Source organism: Trichechus manatus, unplaced genomic scaffold (assembly GCF_000243295.1).
Source record: "Trichechus manatus latirostris isolate Lorelei unplaced genomic scaffold, TriManLat1.0 scaffold00089, whole genome shotgun sequence".
Lineage (NCBI taxonomy): Eukaryota > Metazoa > Chordata > Mammalia > Sirenia > Trichechidae > Trichechus > Trichechus manatus.
The window spans coordinates 3,447,311-3,474,506 of record NW_004444025.1 but is presented as its reverse complement, the minus strand read 5'-3'; the positions used below and the strand labels follow the sequence as shown (position 1 = coordinate 3,474,506).

Below are 27,196 nucleotides of genomic sequence, written 5' to 3'. Positions count from 1 at the left end.
TATTCAAAGCTAGAATGCTGTGTGAATTGTACAAAATACATAAAACTGCCTCAAACTAAAAATGTCAGGCATCTGCCATTTTAGAATAATCTGTGTTATTTTTTCTCCAATTGGCCTGGGACTACTCTCTAAGGCAACATTTCAGTGACAAGAGATTGTTCCAGAATGTGGCTGGGGAAAAGCTATCATTGCCAGAGGAAGGGAAACATACTGTTCCTTCCCTAAAGAATAAAAAAGTACTAAAATCTCTGCAGGCAGTGCTATCAATTCTGTGAAACGCTGACAGGGACTATGAACAGAGTCCAGCGAGGAAAAGAGACTGAGTTTAAGGTGACTTAGTTCTTGTTAGAGCTTTATTGATGGAACACTACCATGCAGAGATACCATCCTCATCTAGGTACATACACTTCGGACACAGATTCAAAAGAAGACTCTAGGTATTCAAAAGAGTATGTGTTTTCACAGGTGAGAGAGTGGTTACCTAGCTGGTTAAGAAGAGTGCATGAGGTGACAGGAAAGTGGAAAGTGCGTGGTAAACAGTGACAAATACATAGAAGAGAGAATTAACAGCAATTCCAACAGCATCAGGAAGCCAGCATATGTTTATTTGGATACTATTTTTTGGGAGTCCCTGGAAGGTACAAGCAGTTAATGCACTTGGCTGCTAACCAAAAGGTTGAAGGTTTGAATGCACCCGTAGGCACCTAGGAAGTAAAATCTGGTGATCTAGTTCCAAAAAATCAGCCACTGAAAACCTTACGGGAGCACAGTTCTACTCTGACACGCATGAGGTTGCCATGAGGCAGAATCGACTTAGTGGCAACCAGTAGTACATGGATAGCATTTTTTAGTTTGCAAAATAATTTATTTGATTCTAATTTAAGAGCTATATATTATGATTGTCTATTTATTACAGATAATGACACAGCTTCAAAGCAGTTAAATGATTTTCCCAGGGTGTCACAGATTTTGAGAGCTAAAGCTGGAACTCCTGATCCCAGATCTGGTACTTTTTGTCCTCCAAAGCCAAGTTTGTCATCGTAAATGAAGAACTTGAGGAAGCGTCATGCAGATTTTATGAAATGCATATCTAAAAAAATGTAAAAACATCCTAACCAAAAGTCAAACCCATGGCCTTTGAGTTGGTTTTGACCCCTGGTGACCCCATGTGTTACACAGAACTGTTCCAAAGGAGTTTCTTGGCTACTATCTTTACTGAAGCAAACCTTTCTTCCATGGTTCCACTAGGTGGGTTCAAACCGCTAAACTTTAGGTTAGTAGTTGAGTGCAAACTTTTTATGCCACCCAGGGAACTTTAAAAAAATGTATTCTAAATGTTTGGGAGAACAGATAAATCACTAGAAATGGCTGTGTACCTTATTATTGATAGTCCAGCTCCAACGTAATTAAGCAGCGGTTTTGATACTTCTTGTGCATCCATTCCAAACCAGCCAAACCTAGAAATGTCAGAAAGTTATATTAAGTTAGATATTCTTGAAAATGTGCTAATTCGTAATGTTTAAGGGTGTGATTAAGGGCCAGATTCCTAGGTTCAAATCCTAGGTCCTTCACTTAATAACTGCGACTTCAGATAAGTTACTTTACTGTGTCTCAATTTTCCTTATTTCAGATGGGAGTAATAATTGTACCTTCCTCCTTGATTTGTTTTGAAGATTAAATAAGTTAATATATGTAAAAATACTTGCAAGTGTCCCTTTCTTATTAAGGCTAAAGAAGGAGGAAGAAAAATAGATCAAGTGGCTAATTTGAATGCCAATTAACTGGCTGAAATTTTGTACAGTATTTGAAATAGACTTTTAAATAACTGGTTAAGAATCCCCACTCTTTGACATCACCCTAAATTCTTTTTTTTCCCCATGCCTTGATGTTACAGTGTTCGTTACCAACAATCACTGAGACTCATCTAGGAGCCAGAAAAAAAGAAGGAAAGAAGAAAAAGAAAAGAAAACAGCATTGGTAAAAAGCAGAGTGGGGAATAGGGAGAGAAAGGACAGGACAGAACGTGTTTGAGGCCAGTTTCTTTTGTTGTTATGGAAGTTGTTGTAATTCTTTGGGTAAGGAGGGACACCGAATGTTAGGGAAGAGCAACATGCTCCATTCTATTAATTTTCCCAAACTTGACTTGAGTGTTAATGCTGATTGAGGGCAGCAGCATCTCTGGCACAGTGCCTTTGAACAGAACTGTCTGTGAGATGGGAATATCTTAATTTTGTAGTGTCCAGTAAGGTGGCCTCTAGCCAGCGTGGTTACTGATCACTTAAAATGTGGCTATTCCATCTGAGGAACTGTTTAATTTTATTAAAATTTGGTAAGTTTAAATTTAAATAGCTACTTGTGGCTAGTGGCTACCATATTGGACAGCGAAGCTCTACAGCAAGGGTTGGCAAACTTTTACTTATAGGGCCAAAAGGTAAATATTTTAGATTGTATGGGCCTGATGGTTTCATCAAATATTCAGTTGAATTCTGGGGATTGTTTACAAAATTGTTATAAGACCCAGTGGAACAAAAGAAGGAAGACGGCATCACCCAAAGCTCTGGAGCCACATTGCGGCAAGCATTGTGGGAACATTTGCCTCTGCCCTGAGCTACCACTGCAGCTGAAACTACTGAAGCCCCCACCAAAATAAAATGGCTTCTCCCATCTTTTAATCTTACATGCAGTGTAACCTTATAGAAAATATGTAAACAAATGTGCTGGGTTTCAATAGAACTTTATTTTAAAAAATGGCTGGAGGATCAGATTTAGCCTACTGGACTGTAGTTGGCTGACCAAGTTCTAGAGGGAAAGTATGTGCTTTAGAACTAGAAGACTTGGGTTTGAATCTTGGCTTATTAGCTCCATGCTCTTCAGCACGTTTTCAACCTCTGTTTGAATCAGCTTTCTTATAGGTAAGATAGTATTTACCTCTTATATTTTTGCAAATGAGATGCGAATGATGTATACAACATGTCCAGCAAATTGTTACACAATAGAAAGGGAAAATAGGCATCAGTTCCCTTTCTCCCTTCCTACTTCTGTTCCCTAAAAATTCTTTACTATATCCTGATCAAATATCTAGATAACTTATTCAGAACTTACAACAAATAATAATTAAAATTGGCATATTTTATTTGTATGTTTTACCAGCCGTAATCTCTGTGAGGATAAGAAGCATCTGTTGGTTCTCTCAGGAAGTCCAATTCCTAGCACTTGCATTACATATAGTATGGGTACAGGGAATCTTGGCTGAAATGGTTTGACTTGTGTTACCTTGAGCTTGCCCAGCCAGTGAATGCATTAAATGATCCCCAGATTAAGACGCCAAGGCCTAAACCAATGGTTTTGATAATTGGGACTACAGCAATGTTCCCTGTAGATGTAATAATACAAAAGAAGTGTTATTTCCAATATAGAAAACACATATGTAAATTGAGCTAGTTTTTAACCTAACTTCAACTAAGACTTAGCAGATTTGGACAAATTTAGTACTTAAAGTACAGTTCCCCATTTTTAAATAAAAGAAACATATTTCTCTGGCATTAAATTCCTATTTATGATTGCCAAAGGAATGAAACTTAGGGCAAAATCTTACAAAGAAAAGTGTCTAATTAGCTCCTTGCCTAATTGTGCAGATGCTCTTCATTCCTAACACAGTTCTCTGAGGAATTTTTGCAGAAAAGGCCAATGATGAAATTACTAGTAAAATCTTCATAGAGTCAAACCAGGCCAGAAGTCTTCAGCCCCAATACGGTCCCAGACTTTGTTCTCCATGCTCACTGACACTTCTTCTGGATCCTTGCATTCATTGCCTGTGCCCTTGAGGGTCACTCATGACCAAATCCATGATCCTTTTTCACAATTCTCAACCTTTCTGCAGGCCTGCAACCTCTGGCCTCATTCCTGCAATCTCTTCTTGAAACATTTCTTCTCTTGGCTTCCAGGATGCCTTCAATCTCTTCTTCTTTCTTTCATTAACTCTTTCTCTGGCTGCTCTTCCTCACCATACCTTCTGAATTTAAGCGTCCCCTAAAGATCTATCTTTGAATATATTCCTCCTCTTGCTATATTCTTCTTCGGGCACTTCAGCTAATTTCATTTCAGCTGTCAACTACAGGCACATGCTCCCAGTGCCCTAGCTACAGCCTGGACCTCCTCTAGAGTTTTCGTGCCAAGCTCCAAACTGCAGGTAAGAAATGTCCAACAGATGTCCTGCACTGCGGAGACTTCAGAAATTTCAAATTCAGGATGTCCCAAGCCGAACTCATCATTTTCTCTCTCAGACATGTTCTTTTCCTTATTTTCCTCACACATGTTAATGATGCCACCACTCTCCAATCACCTAGAAAGAAACCCTACATCGCCATCATTGGCTCCTCCCCTTCCCCTACTCCTCACATCCAATCAGGTGCCATGACCTACAGCATCCACATCTGCAATGTTTGTCTAATTAGACCCCTTCCACATCTCAATCCTGCTGGGTGAGAGTGAATACTCTGGTGGTTATAAAGAGCTGCTAGATGAACGAATGCTTTCTCTCCCTCCCTTCCCCACTGCGCATGACAAACACAGTAAGATATAAATGAAACATAATAATTTAAATTGTATTGAAAATGTAAACATTTAACTCTTATTTCTGTCCTCCATCTCAGGAATTCCACTCAGTCATTTAATCCCTCTGAGATTCAAATCAAATGGGTACACAATAAATAACTTTAAAATTTATTTGGTTTTAACCAAAAGATCCTTGATACTTAGAAATTCTATTGGCTTAAGAAAAGAAAGTTTCCTGGGGTACATTTACATTAATAGAAGGAAAACATTTCTGATTGGTCCAGCCAAAGGCATACATTTTAGTTATATAATTTCAGGAAACTGAGTGAGGTTTTTTATTTTCTGCTAACTCGTATTTTGAAAATGAGAACATATCAGTGTTCGCCTACTTTTAGGACAAGTCCTAAAAATGATATTAATAGAGACTACCTAATTTAATAAATATGTTTCAATAAACATGCTAAAGAAAGAAAGGCTAGACCACTTAAAATAATATTATCAGTTATACTTGGCCAGATACAAAGTAACTGAAATGTTTTTGCCGTGATAATCTACTACCAGGCACTTACAAATTATTGAGAGGAAAGAGTTAAGAAATGCACCAAAAATATTTATTGAACATCCGAGAGAAAGAAATGTTAAATTCTGGAATCTATGGCTAGAGATTATTCAAAATTACTGTTTATGCTATTTCCTTCTATTGTGAATGAGAGTTATCTTGATTATAGTGTTAAACGACTAAAGAATAAGGTATATCATACATTACCTGTTGCCCAAATGCAGCCCCCAATCATTGCAAAAGGCCAGAATTTAGGGCAACGTAACATCAGATTGGCCACCAAGGCAATCAGCCATATTGCCGAACAAAGAACCCACTGGAGAAACATGCCTGCAAATAAAAGAACTTGGTGTCAGCAGTTCATATTGATTTGATTTAATCAATGCTTAGGAATATCAACGAGAGATTGCTTTAGGAAAGGTCGCAATTGATCAAATGTCTGTATGTCAGCACTTGGCACATTTCATTTAACTCTTGCAACTAATTTGCAAGGTAGTTATCCCTCATACAAAGATACAAAAACAATCTGAGAGAGGTTAAGCAATGTGTCCAAATAGCTGGTAGTTTATAGAAGTGAAATTTAAATCCAGGTTGTTCGACTCCGAAGCTAAACAAACCAAAACTGTTAACGTTGAGTCGATTCTGACTCACAGCGACTCAGTGTATATAGAAGAAAACATTATTGGTTTTCACCTGTTAGACAAATTGAGAATTTTTTTTCACCAAAGAATGTTAGTAAGACCAAGTTGATGTTTTCATTCGGATGTTACACTTGGTGCCATTCCCGTCCAAGTCCTGGCACTGAGAACTGCAGAATAGCACAACCGTGACTGAAACCATTAGGGAGCATTTATGCCACCTCTAGGATAAAAATAAAGTTATGTAGACCGCATACAGTTAGAGTTCCGTGCCCGTCACCAGCTAGATGTTACAAAGCTGGGGCCTAGCCCTCTAGGTCAGGGCTACTCTGCTTTCTCTGCTCTGGGTTGCCATTTGCCAGTTCTCTGAAAAGCACCTGGTGACAGAAGGTATATCTATCTGTACGTTTCTGAGGTCTCTGCACCAGCAGGGCTTAAGGGATAGAAGGATTAAAAAAATAATCAACACTGGAAAAACCCTGAAGCAGTTATAACTCAGCGTAGCTCTCTGACTCTGTAACTTTGGAAGATTTTCGCCTGTTTCTGTTCAACTTCACAGTGGAGAAGAGAGAAAAATTGGTTGTTAACCTCTAAGACGAGAAAGTAGAATCATAATGATGAAATGAAACTTCATTTTATAAGTTCTTTGTTTTACAAACCAGAAACTGAAAACAAAAGGTCTGATAAGACTCGCCTAGGATCACACAGCTAGTGTGCAAGAACTGAAAGCCAGGGCCTCTGCCTCTTAGGATGCTTGTTGTGGTGCTTCTAGTAGTTTCCATTCCCCCTCACAACTCCAAAGAAAAAGAGACAAAGCCGGTATCCGGGGGGAAAAGATTTGTACTCTTACTGTCTAAGTAATATCAAAACATCAGGAACTGGGGAGATAACACAAACAGCCGTAACCAGGTAGTTACTTGCCAACGGGTGTTCACCACACCATCTCCAATCCCTTTTCCTGGCTTTGACAGGGGAGGCAGGTAGATACAAGTAACTCTTGCTTCTCCTTCCCTAAAATTCACGTTACACTCAGTTCTGCTATAATGTGACCTTTGCTCTCCTAAAAATCAATGCATTATGTAAAACTGTGCAATAAAACCACAGGGCTTATGTGGAAAGTAGGGTCAGGGGAAACACTCAACAACTTCATCAGAGATGCACTTAGTAAAAAAAGATAGGAACCTAATAAAAATGGTAGTACAGTTTGACACAGATTACGTGGTTAAGAAATTAATAAATACTGCAATAAACATGGCGCCTTAGCTTGAAAAAGACTGGAAGTTTGCTTGTGGAAGTGGGCATTGGAAGGGTTGCAGCGTGTGAGTTACTGTGAAATTGGAAGATGAAGGGTTATAAACAGATGCAGATGGGTGAGGGAGCTGGTAGATGTTGGAGCTGTGTGTGTATGTGTATGCACGTGTGCATGTGTACAAGCATGCGCGTGTGTGTTGTGTATTCTTACACACTTTTATTCACTTAGGTTCAGTTTTTTGTGTTCATCTAGTGTTTTCTTGGGGATAAAACTGCCTATAAGCAAACACAAAATTGACATTATACCCAGATTGTTCCTTAATATATCAATCACATTGGAAATTCGTGGTCTCAAAACAGATGTTATAGTAGAAATGACTGTATCTTCCTTCTTTGTAAACATAACAGGTATGGCTAAAGACCTTCCTGACAGTATTCATGCTGGCTTTACCATGAAACACAATCATAGGGGTTATCCTATAGCAACTTCTTAGATAAACCACATGGGCATTATCAAGAGATTTATTGTAAACTACATTCTTTCGGCACCGGGATGAACAAAACTTACTTTGTAGTTGTCATTTCAAAGAGACCAAACCACAGAGCCTCCCATTTAAAAATAATTTTCAGTTAAAAAGAAGGACAAAATAATTACCATCACCAGTATCATATTTTTTCAGTGGCACGAAGTTTGAACCAAACAAAAGGATAGCTACAGAGGAGGAGATGAACCCAGTGGTTAGGGTTGTTCCATTATTACTCATGGTTCCCGTAATGGCTGACAGCAAGCTCCCGCCCTTTAGACCTGATGCACGTTTCAAGAGCTTCTGAAATAAAAGAAGTAAAAATTAAACAATTAAAAAGTGGAGAATCTGTGAACAGATGTGATTCACATATGATATTTACTGGCCTTTTTAAAAGTATGCTAAAATTCCTTCTTGCAGATAGAGTTAGGACATGATGAAATGATGTACTACTTTCACACTTTATGTTCATGAATTCATTTATTCTATCCAAAGATGTTTTTTGGTCACCAACCTGCAATTTTTTTTTTTTTTTTAACGTTTGCCTTCAGAGCTTGAGAGCGTAACTGATTCCAGAATTTGGGCACAAGTTTTGTTATAAGAAACATCTCCTGGTATAAAGAAAAGATTCCTGGACTCAGACTGTTTGTCTCAATGGGTAATTGTGAGAAACAAATGAAAGAGGATCTTCAGAAATACTTTCAGAACTATAAAGGGCCTTCCCAGAAAAAGCTGTTGTTATATTTCAGACAGGAGCTCAAAGGGCACATGTAGGTCATTTTCCTGCTACCTCCTCAGGATCCCCTAGAGGTAAAGGCACCTTTCTTCATCAGCAATACTCTCACAGCATGCTAGTTTAAATAGCTCATGAATCCCCACATCTTTCTGACCTTCGGAAAAGCTGAACAGATAGGAGAAATGCCTCCAGAGACTCCTAAAGCACGAGATCAGCAGTGATGTGTTGCAAAATACTATCAGCCAGCAAAGCGATGTAGTTAGCTATCCGCACTGTGCAGTCTAATAGCCACTAGCTACACGTGTATAATTATATTTTCATGAACACTAAAATTAAAGAAAAAAATTCAGTTCCTCAGTCATACTAGTCATATTTTCAAGTGTTCAATAGCCACATGTGGCCAGTAGCTACTGTATTGGACAGTGCAGATTATAGACTTTTCCATCATTGAAATTAGTTCTACTGAACAGCCCTGCTAGACCTACCAAAAAGATCTCATCCCCCTATGAAGAAAAGGGCCAAAACCTCAAACAGCCAAGAATCAGAATTTTGTTACATGAAAACGTTTGGAAAAGGACACTGACCACAGTTCATCTTTTTGGTTGCAACAGTCACATAAGAAAATAATAACCCAGGAGAGTCATTGAATCATGGGAGGTAACCAGAGTCTCCTCACAACACCATCTTGGGTTCATATTTTGCATGTTGACCTTTCGGTTCACTTCACCATTTAAGCCCTCTGGAATGGAATTTAGGATAATTCAGCCCCCCCCCACCCCAAATTTAATGATACAGTGAGAGCTTCTACGGATATTGTTATGGATTGAATTGCGTCCTACAAAAATATGTGTCAATTTGGCTAGGCCATGATTCCCAGTATTGTGTGGTTGTCCACCATTCTGCGGTCTGATATGATTATCCTAAGTGTTGTAAAACCTAATCTCTTTGATATTAATGAGGCAGGACTCAATCTACAGGATTAGGTTGTATCTTGAGTCAATCTCTTTTGAGATATAAAAGAAAATTGAGCAGAGAAGAGAGGGACCTCATGCCACCAAGAAGGAAGTGCTGGGAGCAGAGTACATCCTTTGGACTCAGGGTCCCTGTGCTGAGAAGCTGCTAGACCAGGGGAAGATTAATGACAAGGACCTCCCCTAAACCCAAAAAAAGCCTTCCCCTAGAGCTAGTGCCCTGAATTTAGACTTCTAGCCCCCTTAACTGGAAGAGAATGAATTTCTCTTTGTTAAAGCCATCCACTTGTGGTATTTCTGTTATAGTAGCACTAGATGACTAAGACAGAATGTACTGAACTAAAAAAAAAAAAAAAAAGTTGCCATCAAGTCATTTTGACTCATGGAAACCTCATGTGTCAGAGTAGAACTCCCCTCCACAGGGTTTTCAGTGGCTGTAACCTTTTGGAAGTAGATCACCAGGGCTCTCTTCTGCACCTCAACTGGCTGGATTCTAACTGCCGACCTTTCAGTTAGTAGCTGAGTGCAAACCATTGGTGCCACCCAGGGACTATACATGTGCTAAATAAAGTGCCTTTCCTTGTTCGCTTTCCTTTCTAAGGAAATACTTACTTTCCAATGATAAACATTTATTTTAAGGTGTTTCATTTTCCATGTATTGGTTCTTAAGTGTTCTTGCAGAGTTTAATAAATATACAAATGTACCAAAAAAAAAAAAAAAACCCAAACCCATTGCCATCGAGTCGACTCTGACTCACAGTGACCCTATAGGACAGAGTAGAACTGCCCCACAGTGTTTCCAAACTACTTATAAAATATGTTATTTGGCATTATATGAATAATTTGACTTAACATAGGAATAATTTAAAAAATGATCAACAAATTTTGTTAAGGAAAGTATCTATTTGAAATTGTATGTATCTTCTTCAAAAAACAAAAACAAAAAATACCTGGTTAAAAAAAAAAAAAATCCATGGATATGTAGCCGAGGAAAAGATACACTAAAGTGTATTTAAACATTGACACCGTAAAACTATTTCAATTTAAAAAAACAAACCAGTTTTACTATTAGGCTCAAAGAAATGTTTAGCCATGCAGTGGCTGCATGGACCATTGCTCAAGGATCTAGAAAAGATAGCCAGGAACAAGAAGGTGGCTTGCTGTGAAGATATTGGAGCTGCAAAAGGCCAGAGGCACGGGGGGCATCTGGGCAGGGTACCATGAAACTAGAAATACACGGTTAGATGTTAGCTAAAAAAACAATTTTGTTTCCATTTTAAGTTAAAGGAAGCAAACTAAGCAAAGTAGAACCTTTATGAACACATTGCTAAGAGAATGCTGAAACTTCAAAAGTGGCAAATTCCTTTTGTGAAAAAAGGGATACATTGAAGAATATTGATGGACAGCTCTAAACCGCTTGGATTTCCCTCCAGACTGAAAGAATAGTTCGAAGTTCCAACCAGAGTACGTGAACTGCGTTTTGACCTCTTAATGACCATCAACTAGCTTTAATTTACTTAAAGTTATTACCTGTAGATAAACGCAAGTCTATTGCATACAGCTTCGTACATTTCAGAAAGCTCGTGATCTGATTTCAATGCAGATTCTCAATATTTACTATCTTTAAGAAGAGTCTACCTCTTTCTAAATCAATGAAATGTTTATGGAAAAGAAAAAAAAAATCATTTTATCTAGCATATTACTCCCAATTCTTTTTAGAGCAAACCTGTTAACAAGTCTTAAACTACTTTCAGGTAAAACCAAACATTATTTCAATGCTTTTACGTTTCCACTGATACTTTATTAAGCTATATTCCTTTTTATTTTACTACTTTTGTTTCGGTTATTGGTAAGTATTTTTCCTCTACAGAATTTTCCTAGTAATTTAAGCTTATCTGCGGATTCTTTGTTAGTATTTGATATGTTCTGATCACTACTGCTTGTTCTACTTCAGCTACGACTTCATTTTTACTTTCGCATTAATTTACTTCCTCATCTCCCGGCACGCTCTGCCTGCCTCTTGGCTAAAATGGGCAGTGCTTGACTGTATTTATTCTGGGCCTTGATTTTGCCTTTTAACCACAGACACATTTTGAAAAGCCCCGACACCCCTCTGCAAAGCGTCTCGGTCTGCGTCTGAGCAGCTGTACTCACCCGCGGAAGCTCGCCCCAGCTCGGCCCTGCCGTGCCCCGGTGTGACCCGCCTCTGTGTCGCCTGCACCTGCCGCCTCTCTGCTCCGCGGGGGCCACGCCAGCCTCTGCTTACCCGGACGATCATCTACAGACTGGGCGGGAGGAGGGGCGGGCTTTCTTACCCAAGGTCCGGGAGGTCAGCAGGTTAGGAAACACCTTCCTTCAGTGTCTCTCAGGTGTCCTCCGGGAGTGTATCGTCACGTGACTCAAGTGCGCTCAGTCAGCCGTTGCCGATCAGCAAACTAGAAAAACGTTTGTGCGTTTTAAGAGAATTGTTCCGGGGACGCTGAGCATGTCACCCTCCCTAAATGTCCCAGTGTTGGCTTATTTTTACTGATATGGGCACAACAAAAGTCTGAGGAATGTCACACAGTTGTAAAAGATTATCTGAAACTGATTTTTTCCTCTGATTATTAAGAAATTCGTCTGAGCCACTGATGTCATGAACAACTCTTGTGATTTGTAATCACTAATCGTTTCTAAATGCACCGAGAGCGCTTTTCGGTATATTTACCTAATGAGTACTGAGGGCCGCTATGTCCTAGGCCTTTTCAAGCTTGTCTGCACATTGCAATCACCCAGGGAGGGTTTTTTTTTTTAACAAAGATACTTGGGCTTCGCACTAGACCAATTGAAATATGATCTCTGCGGGTGTGGCTCAGGAATGATTTTCTTTTGAAACCTTCTCCAAGTGATTGTAATGTGCAGCCCAAGAATCACTTCTAGATCAATAGTGATTTGGTTTTGGTTTGGGGTTTTATATTTTATTTTTAAACTAGTTCCTACCTCTGGACACCACTCCCCAATTAGGACCAACCCATTCCTAGCCAAACTTCGCAGATTTCAAAATAAGCATATTATGAAGAAGGCAGATTTGGGGCAAACATGACTACTTTCCAAATTGGGATAGATCAAAACTAGTCTTTCCTGCTTTTTCACAGTGTTTCAACCAAATCCGGAGTGGAGCCAGGAGAGGTAAAATGGGGGAACATGCCCACCACCTGGGCTGGCCTTTGAGAAGGCACTTGTTAGTAGAAAATCACTGCCGAAGAAGCCAAAAAAAAAGGAAAAAAAAAAAAAAATCAGATACAGACATTATGTGACATCATTATGTTTTCCCAATGAGGAACATTGTATTTATTTTCTTTTTAGATGATGGTGTTTAGTTGTGATGTCGTATTGCTCAGAAGAATCACACGGAGTCTCTGGGCAACCCAAACAATTACGTGCTCAACTACTAGCCTAAAGTTTGGTGAGTAAAACCCACCAAGAGGCACCTTGGAAGACAGGCCTGGCAATCTGCTTCCAAAAGGTCACCTTTAAAAACCCTAGGGAGCACAGTTCTACTCTGCACACATAGGGTTGCCATGAATCGGAATCGACCTCAATGACAACTAACAACCATTACAAGAATATCCTAGGAAGGAGTTAACATGCAGGTTCCTGGGTTTGCCCCTGACATTTTGATTTGACTTAGGTTTTGGGAAACATTGCTGTAGTCCTCCACTGTCCAATACTGTAGTATGTGGCTACTTAAATTTAAATTAGAATTTAAAATTCAGTAGTTCATTTCAAGTTCCCAATAGCTACTTGTGCAGATTATATAACAGTTGTATCATTGCAGAAAGCTTTATTGGACAGCGCTATTCTAGACTGTTAGCTCTGGGAGTGCAACAGTGACCTAGATAAAATCTCACCTTCATATAGTCTCCAGGATAGCAAGGGACCCAGACATGAACAAACACCAAGTGGGACTAATGATATGCAAGGGGAAGTGCTGGGTTCTGCTCATCTCTAGGGGACCAAAGAAGATCTCTCTGAGGAACTGGCATTTAGCTGAGACCATCCAGTGGTTGCTAATAGCTGGGCAGCTCACAATAGGGAGAAAGCATAAGAAATGTCAAAAGATGAGGTGTCCTGCCAGGAAGTCCTGCTTTAAACATTATTCACATTTGTAAACTATAGTGTAAGATAAGCAGATGTGAAGGTGAAAGTATCATATCTCATTTAAAGTTCTAAAGAAGATAAGGCGATAACCTTCTCACTTAAGGGAAAGGATTAATTTAGCAGTTCAGAACGGTTTTGAAGAAATCAGTTCCCTTTTCTACCAGACACTCACGGACACACACATAGACAAACTCTCTCTCCCAAAGACACAGGACCGAAATCCAACCTAGAATTGTTTCACTTCTTGATGACAAGACATCTCAGTGATCATGTGGTTCAAGCCCCTTTCTTCATAGATGAGAAACTGAGACTCGCATTGCTGTGAATTTCCTAAAATCTAAATGTCAGTGGGGGCCTGAGCTGGTCTGGAGGACTTTTGAGTACAGCACCCATGTTTTGGTTGGCGCACCCAAACATGGGTGATACTCTGGTTAAATATAATTGTTTTCTTCAAATTGTTTCCTAAGTGCACTGATGTCTAAACCTGTCAGTAGATCTATACTGGAAAGAGTTCTGGCAGGCACCAGAAGATTCGGGTTCTAACTTTAGCTTCACCTACTAGCCAAATGACTCTGGGAAAATCACTTAACCTCTCTAAACCTCAGTTTCCCTATATTATATGTAAAATGGCAATGAGAACACTTGTGTACTACACCCCTGTTATGTGCTCAAAAGCTGTTAGGTGCCGTCAAATCAGTTCCGACTCATAGCGACCCTATGTACAACAGAATGAAACGCTGCCCGATTCTGTGCCATTCTCACAATCGTTATGCTTGAGCCCATTGTTGCAGCCACTGTGTCAATCCATCTCATCAAGGATCTTCCTCTTTTTTGCTGACCCTCTACCTTACCAAGCATGATGTCCTTCTCCAGGGACTAGGGCCTCCTGATAACAGTCCAAAGCATGTGAGACAAAGTTTCCTCATTCTTGCTTCTAGGGAGCATTCTGGCTTTACTTCTTCCAAGACAGATTTGTTTGTTCTTCTGGCAGTCCATAGTATATTCAATATTCTTTGCCAACACTATAATTCAAGGCATCAATTCTTCTGTTTTCCCAATTCATTATCCAGCTTTCACATGCACATAAGGCAATTGAAAACACCATGGCTTGGGCCAGGCGCCATTATTCCTTTAAGTGACATCTTTGCTTTTTAATACTTTAAAGATATATTTTTGCAGCAGATTTGCCCAATGTAATATGTCATTTGATTTCTTGACTGCTGCTTCCATGGGCGTTGATTGTGAATCCAAGTAAAATAAAATTCTTGACAATGCAATCTTTTCTCTGTTTATCATCATGTTCGTTATTGGTCCCGTTGTGAGGATTTTTGTTTTCTTTTGTGTTGAGGTGAGATCCACACTGAAGGCTGTAGTGTTTGATCTTAATCAGTAAGTGCTTCAAGTCCTCTTCACTTAGAGCAAGCAAGGTAGTGTCATCTGCATATCACAGATTGTTAATGAGTCTTCCTCCGATCTTGATGCTGCGTTCTTCTTCATATGGTCCAGTTTCTAGGATTATTTGCTCAGCATACAGATTGAATAAGTGTGGTGAAAGGATACAACCCTGACACACACCTTTCCTGGTTTTGAACCACTCAGTATCCCTTTGTTCTGTTGGAATGACTGCCTCTTGATCTATGTACAGGTTCCTCATGAGCACAGTTAAGTGTTCTGGAATACCCATTCTTCAAAATGTTATCCACAATTTGTTATGATCCACACAGTCCAATGCCTTTGCACAGTCAATGAAACACAGGTAAATATCTTTCTGGTATTCTCTGCTTTCAGCCAAGATCCATCTAACAGCAATGATATCCCTTGTTCCATGTCCTCTTTTCAATCTGATTTGACTTTCTGGCAGTTTGCTATCGATGTACTGAAACAACTATATCGAAAGATATAGTGTACATAAAATAGTATTCTTACTTTAATTTTGTGATTATTTTATGATAGTTAAACCATTTTCTCTTGATAATTACTGTTGATTGGGATGCAGAAATTGCAAACAAAGAAGTAGGAACAATAGTGGAGAACAAGGCCTTGGTGATAGAAATGATGCAGGACGTCACATGATAGAATTCTCAAGTCTAATGACTTATTCATCAGAAATACTTTTTTTAAACAGCACAAATGACAGCTATACACATGGACTTTACCAGATGGATTACATAGGAATCAAATGGACTACATTTGTGGGAAGAGACAATAGAGAAGCTCAATACTATCAGTCAAGACAAAGCCAGGGGCCAACTGCAGAATAGATTATCAACTGCTCATATGCAAGCTCAAGTTCAACCTGAAGAAAATCAAAGCAAGTCCATGAGAGCCAAAGTATGACCTTGACTATATCCCACCTGAATTTAGCAACCACCTCAAGAATAGATTTGACCCACTGAACATTAATGACCAAAGACCAAAGAGTTGTGGATGACATTAAGGACATTATACATGAAGATAGTAAAAGATCATTAAAAAGTCAAGAAAGAAGGCAAAGAGATGTCAGAAGAGACTCCAAAACTTGCTTTTAAGTGCAGAATAGCTAAAGTGAACAGAAGAAAGAATGAAGTAAAAAAGGCAAATAGAAGATTTCAAAGGGCAACTCGAGAAGACAAAGTATTATCATGACATGGGCACAGACCTGGAGTTAGAAAACCAAAAAGGAAGAACATGTTCAGCACTTCTCAAGCTGAACTGAACTGAAGAGAAAATTCAAGCTTAAAGTTGCAATATTGAAGGATCCTATGGGCAAAAACTCAATGACGCAGAAAATAGCAAAAGAAGATGGAAGGAACACAGAGGAACACTGTACCAAAAAAATTTGGTCAATGTTCAGTCATTTCAGGAGGTAGCATATGACCAAGAACCGCTAGTAATGAAGAAAAAAGTTCAAGCTGCACTGAAGGTATGGATGAAAAACTAGTCTCCAGGAATTGACAGAATACTAATTGAGACGCTTCAACAAACAGATGCAACACTAGAGGCGCCCACTCTTCTATGCCAAGAAATTCAGAAGACAGCGGCCTGGCCAACTGACTAGAAGAGATCCATACCCAAGAAAGACGATCAAACGGAATGTGAAAATTATCAAACAATATCATTAATATCACATGCTATCAAAATTTTGCCGAAGGAACTGTCAGAAGTTCAAGCTAGATTTCAAAGTGGACGTGAAACGAGGGATATCATTGCTGATGTCAGATGGATCTTGGCTGAAAGTAGAGAATACCGGAAAGATTTTTAACTATGTTTTATTTACTACAAAGACATTTGACTGTGTGAGTCCTAACAAATAATGTATAACATTACAAAGAACAGGAATTTCAGAATACGTAATTGTGATCATGCGGATCCCATATATGGATCAGAAGGCAGTTGTTCGAACAGAACAAGGGGATACTGCATGGTTTAAAATCAGAAAAAGTGTGTGGCAGGGTTGTATCTATTCACTTTACCTATTCAATCTGTACCCTGAACAAATAATCTGAGAAGCTGGATTATATGGAGAAGAATGCAACATTAAGATTGAAGGAAGACTCATTAACAGTTTATGACATGCAGATGAAAAAACCTTGCTTGCTGAAAGTGAAGATCACTTGAAGCTCTTACCGATCAAGATCAAAGACTACAGTCTTCAGTATGAATTACAACTGAACATAAAGAAAACAAAAATCCTCACAACTAGACCAAAAAACAACATTATGATAAGTGGCAAAGAAATTGAAGTTGTCAAGGATTTAATTCTACTTGGATTCATAATCAATGGTCACGGAAGCAACAATCAAGACATGAAATGACATATTGCATTGGGAAAATCTGCTGCAAAAGATCTCTTTAAAGTGTTAAAAAGATGTCACTTTTATGACTAAGGTTAGCCTGATCCAAGACAGGGTATTTTCAATTTCCTCATGTGCATGCAAAAGCTGGACAGTGAAAAAGGAAGACTGAAGAAGAATCGACACATTTGAATTGTGGTGTTAGCAAAGAATATTGACTATACCGTGGATTGCCAGAAGAACAAACAAATCTGTTTTGGAGGAAGTATAGCTAGAATGCTCCTAAGAAACATTCCTTTTGCTTACTTTGGACATGTCATCAGAAAAGATCAATAGCTAGAAAAGGATATAGTTTATGGTAAAGTACAAGGTCAGCAAAAATCGAGAAAACCCTCCATGAGATGGATTGACACAGTGGCCGCAACAATGGGCTCAAACATACAAATGATGGAGAGTGGCGCAGGACCGGCTAACATTTTCTTTTGTTTCACATAAGATGGTCTTGAGTCAGAGCTGACTGAACGGCAACTAACAGCAACAACAAAAATCCGTTTTCTAAGCCAAGTGAGGTGTACCAAGTACATCAATTACTTTATGATATTTAAATACTTATTTACCTATACTTATGTCTATATATATACAGTTCATTTGAACACCTTTTTCTACCATTGACCAAATACAAGTGAATTCTTTATAAGGTGGAAATCCATTATCAAATAACCTTTTATTCTTTTCTATCTCTGATTTTTAAACATTTTCAGAATGCAATGTAAAGACACTATTATTCACAAAGACCATAGAATCGAACTACTATTTCCCGTATTTAATACCTGAATACTCGTTTATCAATGGCCTCTTGGGATGTGTCTGTGTGTGAAAACATTAAAAAAACAAGGCTGCTTTCTCTCGATCCCCTAGTTGCTAAATGATCCTTCAGGGTATTTCTGCTCCCCACTCTGAGGATCTCTAGATATAATGAGAAATTATGAATTGTATGAAGATTAAAAAAGAAATACTGCTGATTCATTAGATTATGTAATAATATACATTTTTTTTGTTTGTTTAAAAGAACTTTTCCTGGGTTCTTTGGAAAAGAAAAACTAATCACTTTAATATAAATAATTTTCAAGAAGAGTTTTATTTTTTCATGGAAACAAGCATAATTTTATAGGAATAAGCTGAATTTTGTAAAAATATATTATGGAACCAAGAATTGATGATACTATGTTGAAATAAATGTTCTGACAATGATTCAAGGTGTGGTTTCGTGTGAAATGTTTTATAACATATTGTCACCTTAGTGAATAATAAAACTATCACTTTTTGCTGATTTTTTTTTGGGTTTTATAGGATTCACAACAAATTAAATCTTTATTCCTTGAAAAAATTCATAGTTAGTCAAGTGTAATATACTGAACTAAAGATAGTTTAAAACACTTATTCTGAAATATAAAGAAAACCCTAAAACTATTTACTTATTTGTTTGTCTTTATTGATACCTTACTTCATTTCTACTTAATAAAAGCTTTGAGGCAGTGAAGAACAAGAACATACAGTAACTTCATAGCAATGACAGATAAAAAATGGAGAAATTATAACTAAGAGAAGGAAGTAAAGGTGAAACCAAACGACAACAAAAGATGCAGCCTCCTAGGATCCTTAGAATTAGTGTAGTTGATTTTCAATTTTGGTCTAAACTTTCATGTAAATTTGCTATAGCAACTGTTAAAGACAAATGATTCTTCAGGACACAAAAGCTTTTTCTAGCAGTAAATTTTACAAGAAGCTTTATAAAGTGGAAATGGGTTACAAAAGTCTATTTCTGAAGCATTTTTAAGGTACTATTCATTGGGTAAAGGAACCCTGGTAGTGCAGTGGTTAAAGCACTCTGATGCTAAGTGAAAGGTCAGTGGTTCTAACCCACCAGCTTCTCCACAAGTGAAAGATGAGGCAGCCTGCTTCCATAAAGATTTAGTCTAGGAAAACCTAGAGGCTGTTCTGCTTTGGCCTATAGGGTAGCAATAAGTTGGAATTGACTCTACGGCAGTGGGTATGGTATGGTATTCACTGAATATTCTTACATCCTTAACATTCATTCATTCATTTAAGAAATATTTACTGAGTCCTGGTGGCACAGTGGTTAAAGAGCTTGGCTGCTAACCAAAAGGTCAGCAGTTCGAATCTACCAGCTACTTCTTGGGAACCCTAAGGGGCAGCTCTAATCTGTCCTATAGGGTTGCTATGAGTCAGAATCGACTCAACGGCAATGGGTTTGGGTTGGTTTATTATGTTATAGATATTGGGAATAGACAAATGAGACAAAAAATCCCGCACTGTCTTAGTTTACAATCTAGTGAGGGGAGCCAGATAATAAACATGATATATGGTTTATTAAACAGCGATATATACTAAGGAAAAAAATAAACAAACATAAAAACAAAGTGGGGAAGGGGCACAGAGAGTGTGTGGATGTGGGTGTATGTAAGAAATTGCAATTTTGAAAGGTCAGGGAAGTCCTCACTGAAAGCGTGAAATTGGAGTAAAGATCTGTAGAAAGTGAGGGAAGGAAGGAATGACCAGCACATAGGCCCTGAGGCATATCTGAAGAGCAGCAAAGTGGTCACTATGGTTATAGCCAAGGTGATGAGGGAGAGAAGTGGTAGAAAGGTAATGGTGGGTGGGCAGGATATGAAGTGGTCTTGTTAGCCATTGAGAGGACTTTGATTCTTCCTCTGCTGGAAATGGGGAGCCACCAAAGCATTTTGATCAGGAGATGTATTGCCTATTGCTTTATAACAAATTATCCCAAAATTTAGTGACTTAAAACTACTCTAAACATTTATTATCTCCCACAGTTTCTGTGGGTGAAAAACTTGGAGCAGCTTGGCTAGACAGTGTTGGCTCAGGGTCTCTCATAAGGTTGCTGTCAGATGATGGCTGGGGCTCCAGTCATCTGAAAATGTGATTGAGTCTGGAGGATCCACATCCAAAGTGTCCACTCACATGGCTGGCAAGGCAGTTCTAGCTGCTGGTGGGAGTCCTCAGTTCCTCTTCATCTGGACCTCTCACAGGATTGCTCGAGCATCCTCATGTGTAATGCTGGCTTTCCCCAGAGTAAGCAATCCAAGAATCCAAGACAGAAGCGTCATTGTCTTTTATGACCTAGCCTCAGAAGTCATACACCATCATTTCTGCTGTATTCTATTGGTCACACAGGTCAGCTCTGACTCAGAGTGAGAAGAGACTCCTCAATTGTGTGGATATGAGAGGGAAGGATCGTTGGGCACCATCTCAGAGGCTGACTACCACAGAAAAGAAAGAAGAGGATTACTGGAACCATGTTTTTGCATGGCATGGACACAAGTAGATAAGATCTAGTACAAAAGTAAGAGAGATAGCCTTTGCTAAGGGCACAGAGAGGTCTTCCATAGTAACAGTACAGAGGTATAGATGCAGGAAGGTGGGAAGATTGATAGTGTGACCTTGTGCACATCCTCTTTTTATTTTTTTTCTCAGTAAAATAGAAAACAAGGTCATAAGTCAAGACTGAGAACCCAGGAGGAGGTACTGGAGGTTCATTAGTTCCAAGTTTTATATCTCAAGTGAGTCAGTGGTTATTTTCACTAATGTTTGCTTGGTCATATTATTAGGGAAAAAAAAAACACCTTTCATTAATCACAGTTGTATAGTAAGAGTCATAGACTGAGATTTAGTAAAGTGAAAGAAAACAAATTCTATGTAGTTTTTCTATTTTAAAGATAGTGATTTTGATTTTTTTCCTCATTGGTCTTAAAACCTTTTTATTTTATTTTTTTTAATTGTGCTTTAGGTGAAAGTTTTCAGTTCAAGTTAATTTCTCATACAAAATTTATACACATATTGTTATGTGACCCTAGTTTCAATTCCTATAAGGTGACAGCACACTCCCCCTTTCCACACCGGGTTTCCCATGTCCATTCAACCAGCTCCTATCCCTTTCTGCCTTCTCATTCTGCCTCTGGACAAAAGCTGCCCATTTAGTCTTGTGTATCTACTTGAACTAAGAAGCAGATTCTTCACGAGTATTATTTTATGTTTTATAGTCCAGTCTAATCTTTTTATGAAGAGTTGGCTTTGGGAATGGTTTTAGTTCTGGGTTAATAGAGAGTCCAGGGGCCATGTCTTCTGGGGTTCCTCTAGTCTCAGTCAGACCGTTAAGTCTGGTCTTTTTATCTGAATTTGAGTTCTGCACTACACTTTTCTCCTGCTCCGTCAGGGAGTCTCTGTTTTGTTCCCTGTCAGGGCGGTGATTGGTGGTAGCCAGGCATCATCTAGTTCTTCTGGTCTCAGGCTGATGAAGTCTCTGGTTTATGTAGCCCCTTTTGTCTCTTGGGCTAATGTTTTCCTTGTGTTTTTGGTGTTCTTCATTCACCTTTGCTCCAGGTGGGTTGGGACCAATTGATGCATCTTAGATGGTCGCTCGCTAGCTTTTAAGACCCCAGATGCTACTCACCAAAGTGGGATGAGGAACATTTTCTTAATAAACTTTGTTATGCCAATTGACCTAGATGTCTCCCGAAACCATGGTAAAACCTTTCTATGTTTAAAGTATGGAATCTTTTGTGCTTTAAATATCCTGAATTAGATTACTTTGTTACCTCTGTTTGTGGAATGTAATAGGCTACAGATAATTAACTGGGCTTTAAGGAGACATGTTAAAAAAAAAAAAAAAGATATGGGCCTGTCCTAGACCAATCAGCCTAAGGCCACCAGGGACAAACCTGTAGACCAAAAAAGTCATGTTTATTGACTCACTGCAGTATAGGATATTACACACTCAAGGAATCACAGGGAGTCTCACCAGACAAAAGAGTTACAGAACTGTGTGAAGGGGTGGAGTTGAGGCGAATTGTAAATAAAACAATACTTGATGACGGACTGAAGTTAAAGTAGAGCTGCGTGTAAAGGGGCCAACATCAGCTCTGGAGTGAGAAATGTACCTATGGTCCTGTTTCTTTGGAACAAAGTTAAAATAGATGTTGAATTTTGTATTCAGAAACCTTTACATGAAGTTCTAGACTTGGCTTGTAAATCAAGGCTGTCTCCTGTGCCGAAATAACTTAGATCTTTCAGACAAGAGTGGGATGTTCCACTCTTCCTGAAATAATTTCAAACACAAATGTTTCTAGTAGTCTGTGAGTTTAGAGAATAAAGTTTATCAGTAAGACAGCTGTTACGGATTGAATTGTGTCCCCCCGAAATATGTGTTGTAAACCCTAACTTCTATGCCTGGTGGTTATAATCCCATTTAGGAATGAGTTGTCTTTGTTACATTAATGAGACAGGAATAGTGTAGGGTGTGTCTTGAGTCAATCTCTTACAAAATGTAAAAGGAGCAGACAAAGGAAGCAGAGATGGAGGAAGAGAGATGCCAAGCCACATGAAGATTGCTCAGGAGCAGAAACTCAGAAGAGACAAGGTCCTTCCTACAGAGCCAACAAAGAGAAAGTCTTCCCCTAGAGCTGGCACCTTAAATTCGGACTTCTAGCCTTCTAAACTGTAAGAAAATAATTTTGTTTGTTAAAGCTACCCATTTGTGGTATTTCTGTTATAGCAGCACTAGATAACCAAGACAAGAGGCATAGTCAATCTAAGAAGTGAGTTGTTATGGCATTTTATGGCAGCAGCATGTACTTCAGAGAAATACAGGCATACCTTGAAGATACTGTGAGTTCGGTTTGAGACCACTGCGATAAAGTGAGTCACAGGAATTTTTTGGTTTCCCAGTGCATAGAAAAGTTATATTTACATATATTTACACTATAATGTAGTCTGTTAAGTGTGCAACAGCATTATGTCTAATAAAAAAATATAACCCATTGCTGTCGAGTTGATTCTCACTCATAGTGACTATAGGATGGAGTAGAACTGCCCCATAGGGTTTCCAAGGAGAGGCTGGTGGATTCGAACTGCAGACCTTTTGGTTAGCAGCCGAACTCTTAACCACTACACTACTATGGCTCCAACTAAGAAAACAGGGATATTAATTGGCCTAATTTCAATATTGTCGTGTCTCAGGAAACAAGGAGGCCCGAAGACAGGGAGAGAGATGGGAGAACTGCTGGTTGGTGGAGAAGTCAGATCACACATATATTTATCAATTAGGTTCGCCGTCTTATATGGATGTGGTTTGTGGCGCCCGGAAACAATTACAATAGTACATCAAAGATCAGTCATCACAGATCACCATAACAGACATAATAATAATAATGAAAAAGTTTGAAATAGTGTGAGAATTACAAAAATGTAACACAGAGATATGAAGTGAGCACCTGCTGTTGGAAAAATGGCGCCAATAGAATCGCTCAACACAGAGTTGCCACAAACTTTCAACGTGTAAAAAACACAGTATCTGGAAAGAGCAATAAAGCAAAGCACAATAAAAAAAAAAAAAATGAGGTACGTCTGAATTGTTTTCTGATAAATTTGTACCTGGCTTTATCTGAATCTTTGATTTTGGCTTAATGAATGGCAGGGGAAGATGTTTGCTTTCTAAGTCTATATTATTGTAACTTAATATAGGCTCTCCCTTGAGATTCAGCTCTCCAAGTTCCACTTCTGTTATTTTCTGGCCCCTGGTCCTTTCCTAGTAAAGACACTTAAAAAGGTTGTGTCTTAAATTTGTAACATAAGGATATGAATTGAATTATATTATAATTGTAATATAATAGATGAATTGAATTGTGTCCTCCAAAAAGATATGTTGCAGTCCTAACCCCTGTATCTGTGGATGTAATCTTTTTTGGAATGGGTTCTTTCTTTGAAGATATTATCTATCAGTTCAGGTAATGAGGTCAGACCAGAGTAGTGTGGGCCCTAATCCCTTCTCAGTGATGTCTTCTAAATGTGGAGAACAGACAGGGCAGAGGGCAGAGAAAGAGTTACTCAGGGAGAAGATGCCATGTGAAGATTCATCTACAAGCCAAGGAATGCCTTGGGCTACCAGAGCTGGCAGAGAGAAGGAAGGATCCTCACCTAGAGAGGAGCAGGGAGAGGATGGCCCTGCTGATGGCCTAAATTCAGACCCATAGCCTCCAGAAAAGAGAGTGAATAAATTTCTGTTCTTTAAAGCCACCTACTTTGTGTTATTTGGTTACAACACCCCTAGGAAAGTCAGACAAGAAGGGTAGAAGAAATATAGCCCAGATGTGAAGTCCTCACTAGCCTGTGTATATAAAATTAGACTTCTTTTGTTTTTATTGCCTCGATTGCAATGCCTCCCCTAGCATGTTTACCAGACCTCAGCATCCAAGCGTCCTACACTTATGTTTGCCTGACTCCAAAAGGAGGCTTCACAGGAGTTCACAATCCCAGTGTGGCTTCTCCACGTTCTTCCTTTCTTGCTCTAGCTTCCCCTGATTAACAATCACTATCATCAAAGTTGTCTGAAGAAGCCCTCCTGTTGCTCTGACTGATGGGGTTCCTGATGGGGGCACCATATCCAGGTTCTGCCACTCCCAAAGAGGGTAAAGTATTGATGGGTTCTCTACGAATCTCAGAGGAAGTCTCTCCGTACTACGCTGTCACTTGGGCCTTGAAGCAGTTCTGCTCATGCCCAAAGTCTTTCAGGAAAGATTGTTTCTCTCTTCTATTCTTCATCTCCTGCGAACAATCCTCCTGATTAAACAAATGAACAAGAACAACCAAAAAAAAAAAAAAATCAAGGAACAAGCATGAACCAACAAAAAAAATTAAAAAAAAAAAAAAGAAGTTAAAAAGTCAACATTCCCGGACACACAATTCTGATTCTGCCTTACACGGGAATTGATCAAACCACAACGCTTAACCGTGGCCTGTACAAGTAACCGTCACTGAGTCAACTCCAACTCATGACAACCCCATGCGAGTCAGAGTAGAACTGTGCTCCATAGGGTTTTAATGGTCGATTTTTCAGACTTTTTTTTTTTTCAGAACTTTCTTTTGGGGTGTCTCTGGTAACTTGAATTTCCAACCTCTCTTTTGGTTAGCAACTGAGACATTAACTGTTTACAACACCCAGGGAACTTAACCTTGGCCTAGGTCATCACTATTTTTTCAAGAACAAAGGACTTGCCTTAAACTGGTATAATTAAAGGACTTGTCTGCTGATTATCTAAAAATAAAGTCCCCATCTCCAGAGAATGAAAACTGCCCATAGTGACACTTTTAAATAAAAGTTTTTACTTGACTTCGCTCATCAAAAATTAAAACACTCTTGAGTCCAATCTTAGCCAAGACATCCCATTGCATAAATGATCTTTATAATGCCCTCCAATGAAAATACATGGCCTCTGGAAAGCTGGTGATAGGGAACCCAAAGTTGAGTAAGGACAGTGTTGACATGTAGTGGGGTTCTTAACCATTGCCATAGGGCAATATATGTACTGTTTAATGAGAAAGTATTTTGTTCTGTAAACCTTCATCTAAAGTGAGAATAGCAGCACAACTGGAAGAACATAATCGACGTCATTGAATTGTACCTGTAGAAATTTTTGAAATGGTGTATCTTTGGCTATGTATATTTTCACCCCCACCCCCCAAAAAAAAAGGTCCTCCAAGGCTGAGAAGGGAGCGTGTTGACATGTCGTGGGGTTGTTAACCAATGTCATAAAACAATATGTCTACTGATTGTTTAACGAGAAAATATTTGTTCTGTAAACCTTCAACTAAAGTACAATAAAAAAAAAAATACATGGCCTCTGATACCTTGCTTACTGGTATATGTGCCCATGTGATTTTTTCAGCAGTGCTCCCCAGCCAATGGATGCACAGGGTGAGAGTCAGCATAACACCTGTGATGGGAGGACAGAAGAGACCGCACATTGAGAAGGCCTGTGAGAGTATCTTTTCCGATATCCAGCAAGGGTTCTAAGTGGGATGGATAAATAAGTGAGGAAAGAAAGATGCTGATGCGCTTTATAGGAAAGCCCTCTCTATGGTATATAATACTAACACTAATGACTAGTAATTATTGAGCATTTACTATGAGCAAGGACTATACTAAAAACCTATCTGCATTACATTGTTCAATCCTTGCAACAATTTGGTGAGTTATAGGCTATTATCAAGGCCCCTAGGTGGCGCAAAAGGTTTATGCTCAACTGCTAACCTAAAGATTGGCAATTTAAACATATCCAGCAGTGCCACAGAGGAAAAGAACTGGCAATCTGCTTCTGTAAAAGCTACAGCCAAGAAAACCCTATGGAACAGTTCTACTCTGCACACACGGGGTCTCCGTGAATCGGAAATGACTTGACAACAACTAACAACAACAACACCATCATCTCCATTTTATGAATGAAGACATCGAGGCTCAAAGAGTAACTTGCCCAGATTCAGATAGCTATGAGCAATAACGTTAGTTCTCAACTCAAAATCTCTCTGATTCCCAGCTAAAAGGATTTAGAAAAATGAAGAAACCCTAAGAATTATGTGAGACGATATCAAGAGGAATATCCTAGGAGCGATTGGAGTACCAGAACGGGGGGGATAACAGAAAATACAGAGACAATTATTGAAGACTTTTTGGCAGACAACTTCCCTGATATCATGAAAAATAAGAAGATATCTATCCAAGATGCCCACAAAAGATAGATCCCAAAAGAAAGTCACCAAGGCATAATCACACTTGCCAAAACCAAAGGTAAAGAGAATTTTAAGAGTGGCTAGGGATAAACGAAAAGTCATCTACAAAGGAAAGTCAATAAGAATAAGCTCAGACTACTCAGGAGAAACCATGCAGGCAAGAAGGCAATAGGATGACATATATAAAGCCTTGAAGGAAAAAAACTGTCAGCCAAGAATTATATATCCAGCAAAACTGTCTCTCATATATGATGGCAAAATTATGACTTCTCCAGATAAATAGAAGTTTAGGGAATTTGCAAAAACCAAATCAAAATGACAAGATATACTAAAAGGAGTCCTCCAGTTAGAAAATCAGTAACATCAGATAACAACCCAAGACTAGAACACAGGACAGAGCAACCAGATATTAACCCAGATAGGAAAGTCACAAAAATGAATCAAAGC

The 27,196-nt window shown here is 38.9% G+C and overlaps 1 protein-coding gene across 2 annotated transcripts in view; it reads right to left on the bottom strand.

Moving 5' to 3' along the window:
* TMEM144 (transmembrane protein 144) overlaps positions 1-9,027 on the bottom strand; it is a 40,852-nt gene extending 31,825 nt beyond the window's left edge. For both annotated transcript variants that reach the window (XR_002824935.1, XM_004382039.2), the window contains exons 1-4: positions 7,658-9,027; positions 5,321-5,443; positions 3,274-3,373; positions 1,377-1,457 (exon numbers count right to left, since the gene is read on the bottom strand). Coding sequence is in view for 1 of the 2 variants with exons in the window: in XM_004382039.2 (XP_004382096.1) it covers positions 1,377-1,457; positions 3,274-3,373; positions 5,321-5,443; positions 7,658-7,766 (413 nt within the window). In the remaining variant the exon portion in view is untranslated. The remainder of the gene's footprint in view (positions 1-1,376; positions 1,458-3,273; positions 3,374-5,320; positions 5,444-7,657) is intronic.
* Positions 9,028-27,196: the final 18,169 nt, after the last annotated feature.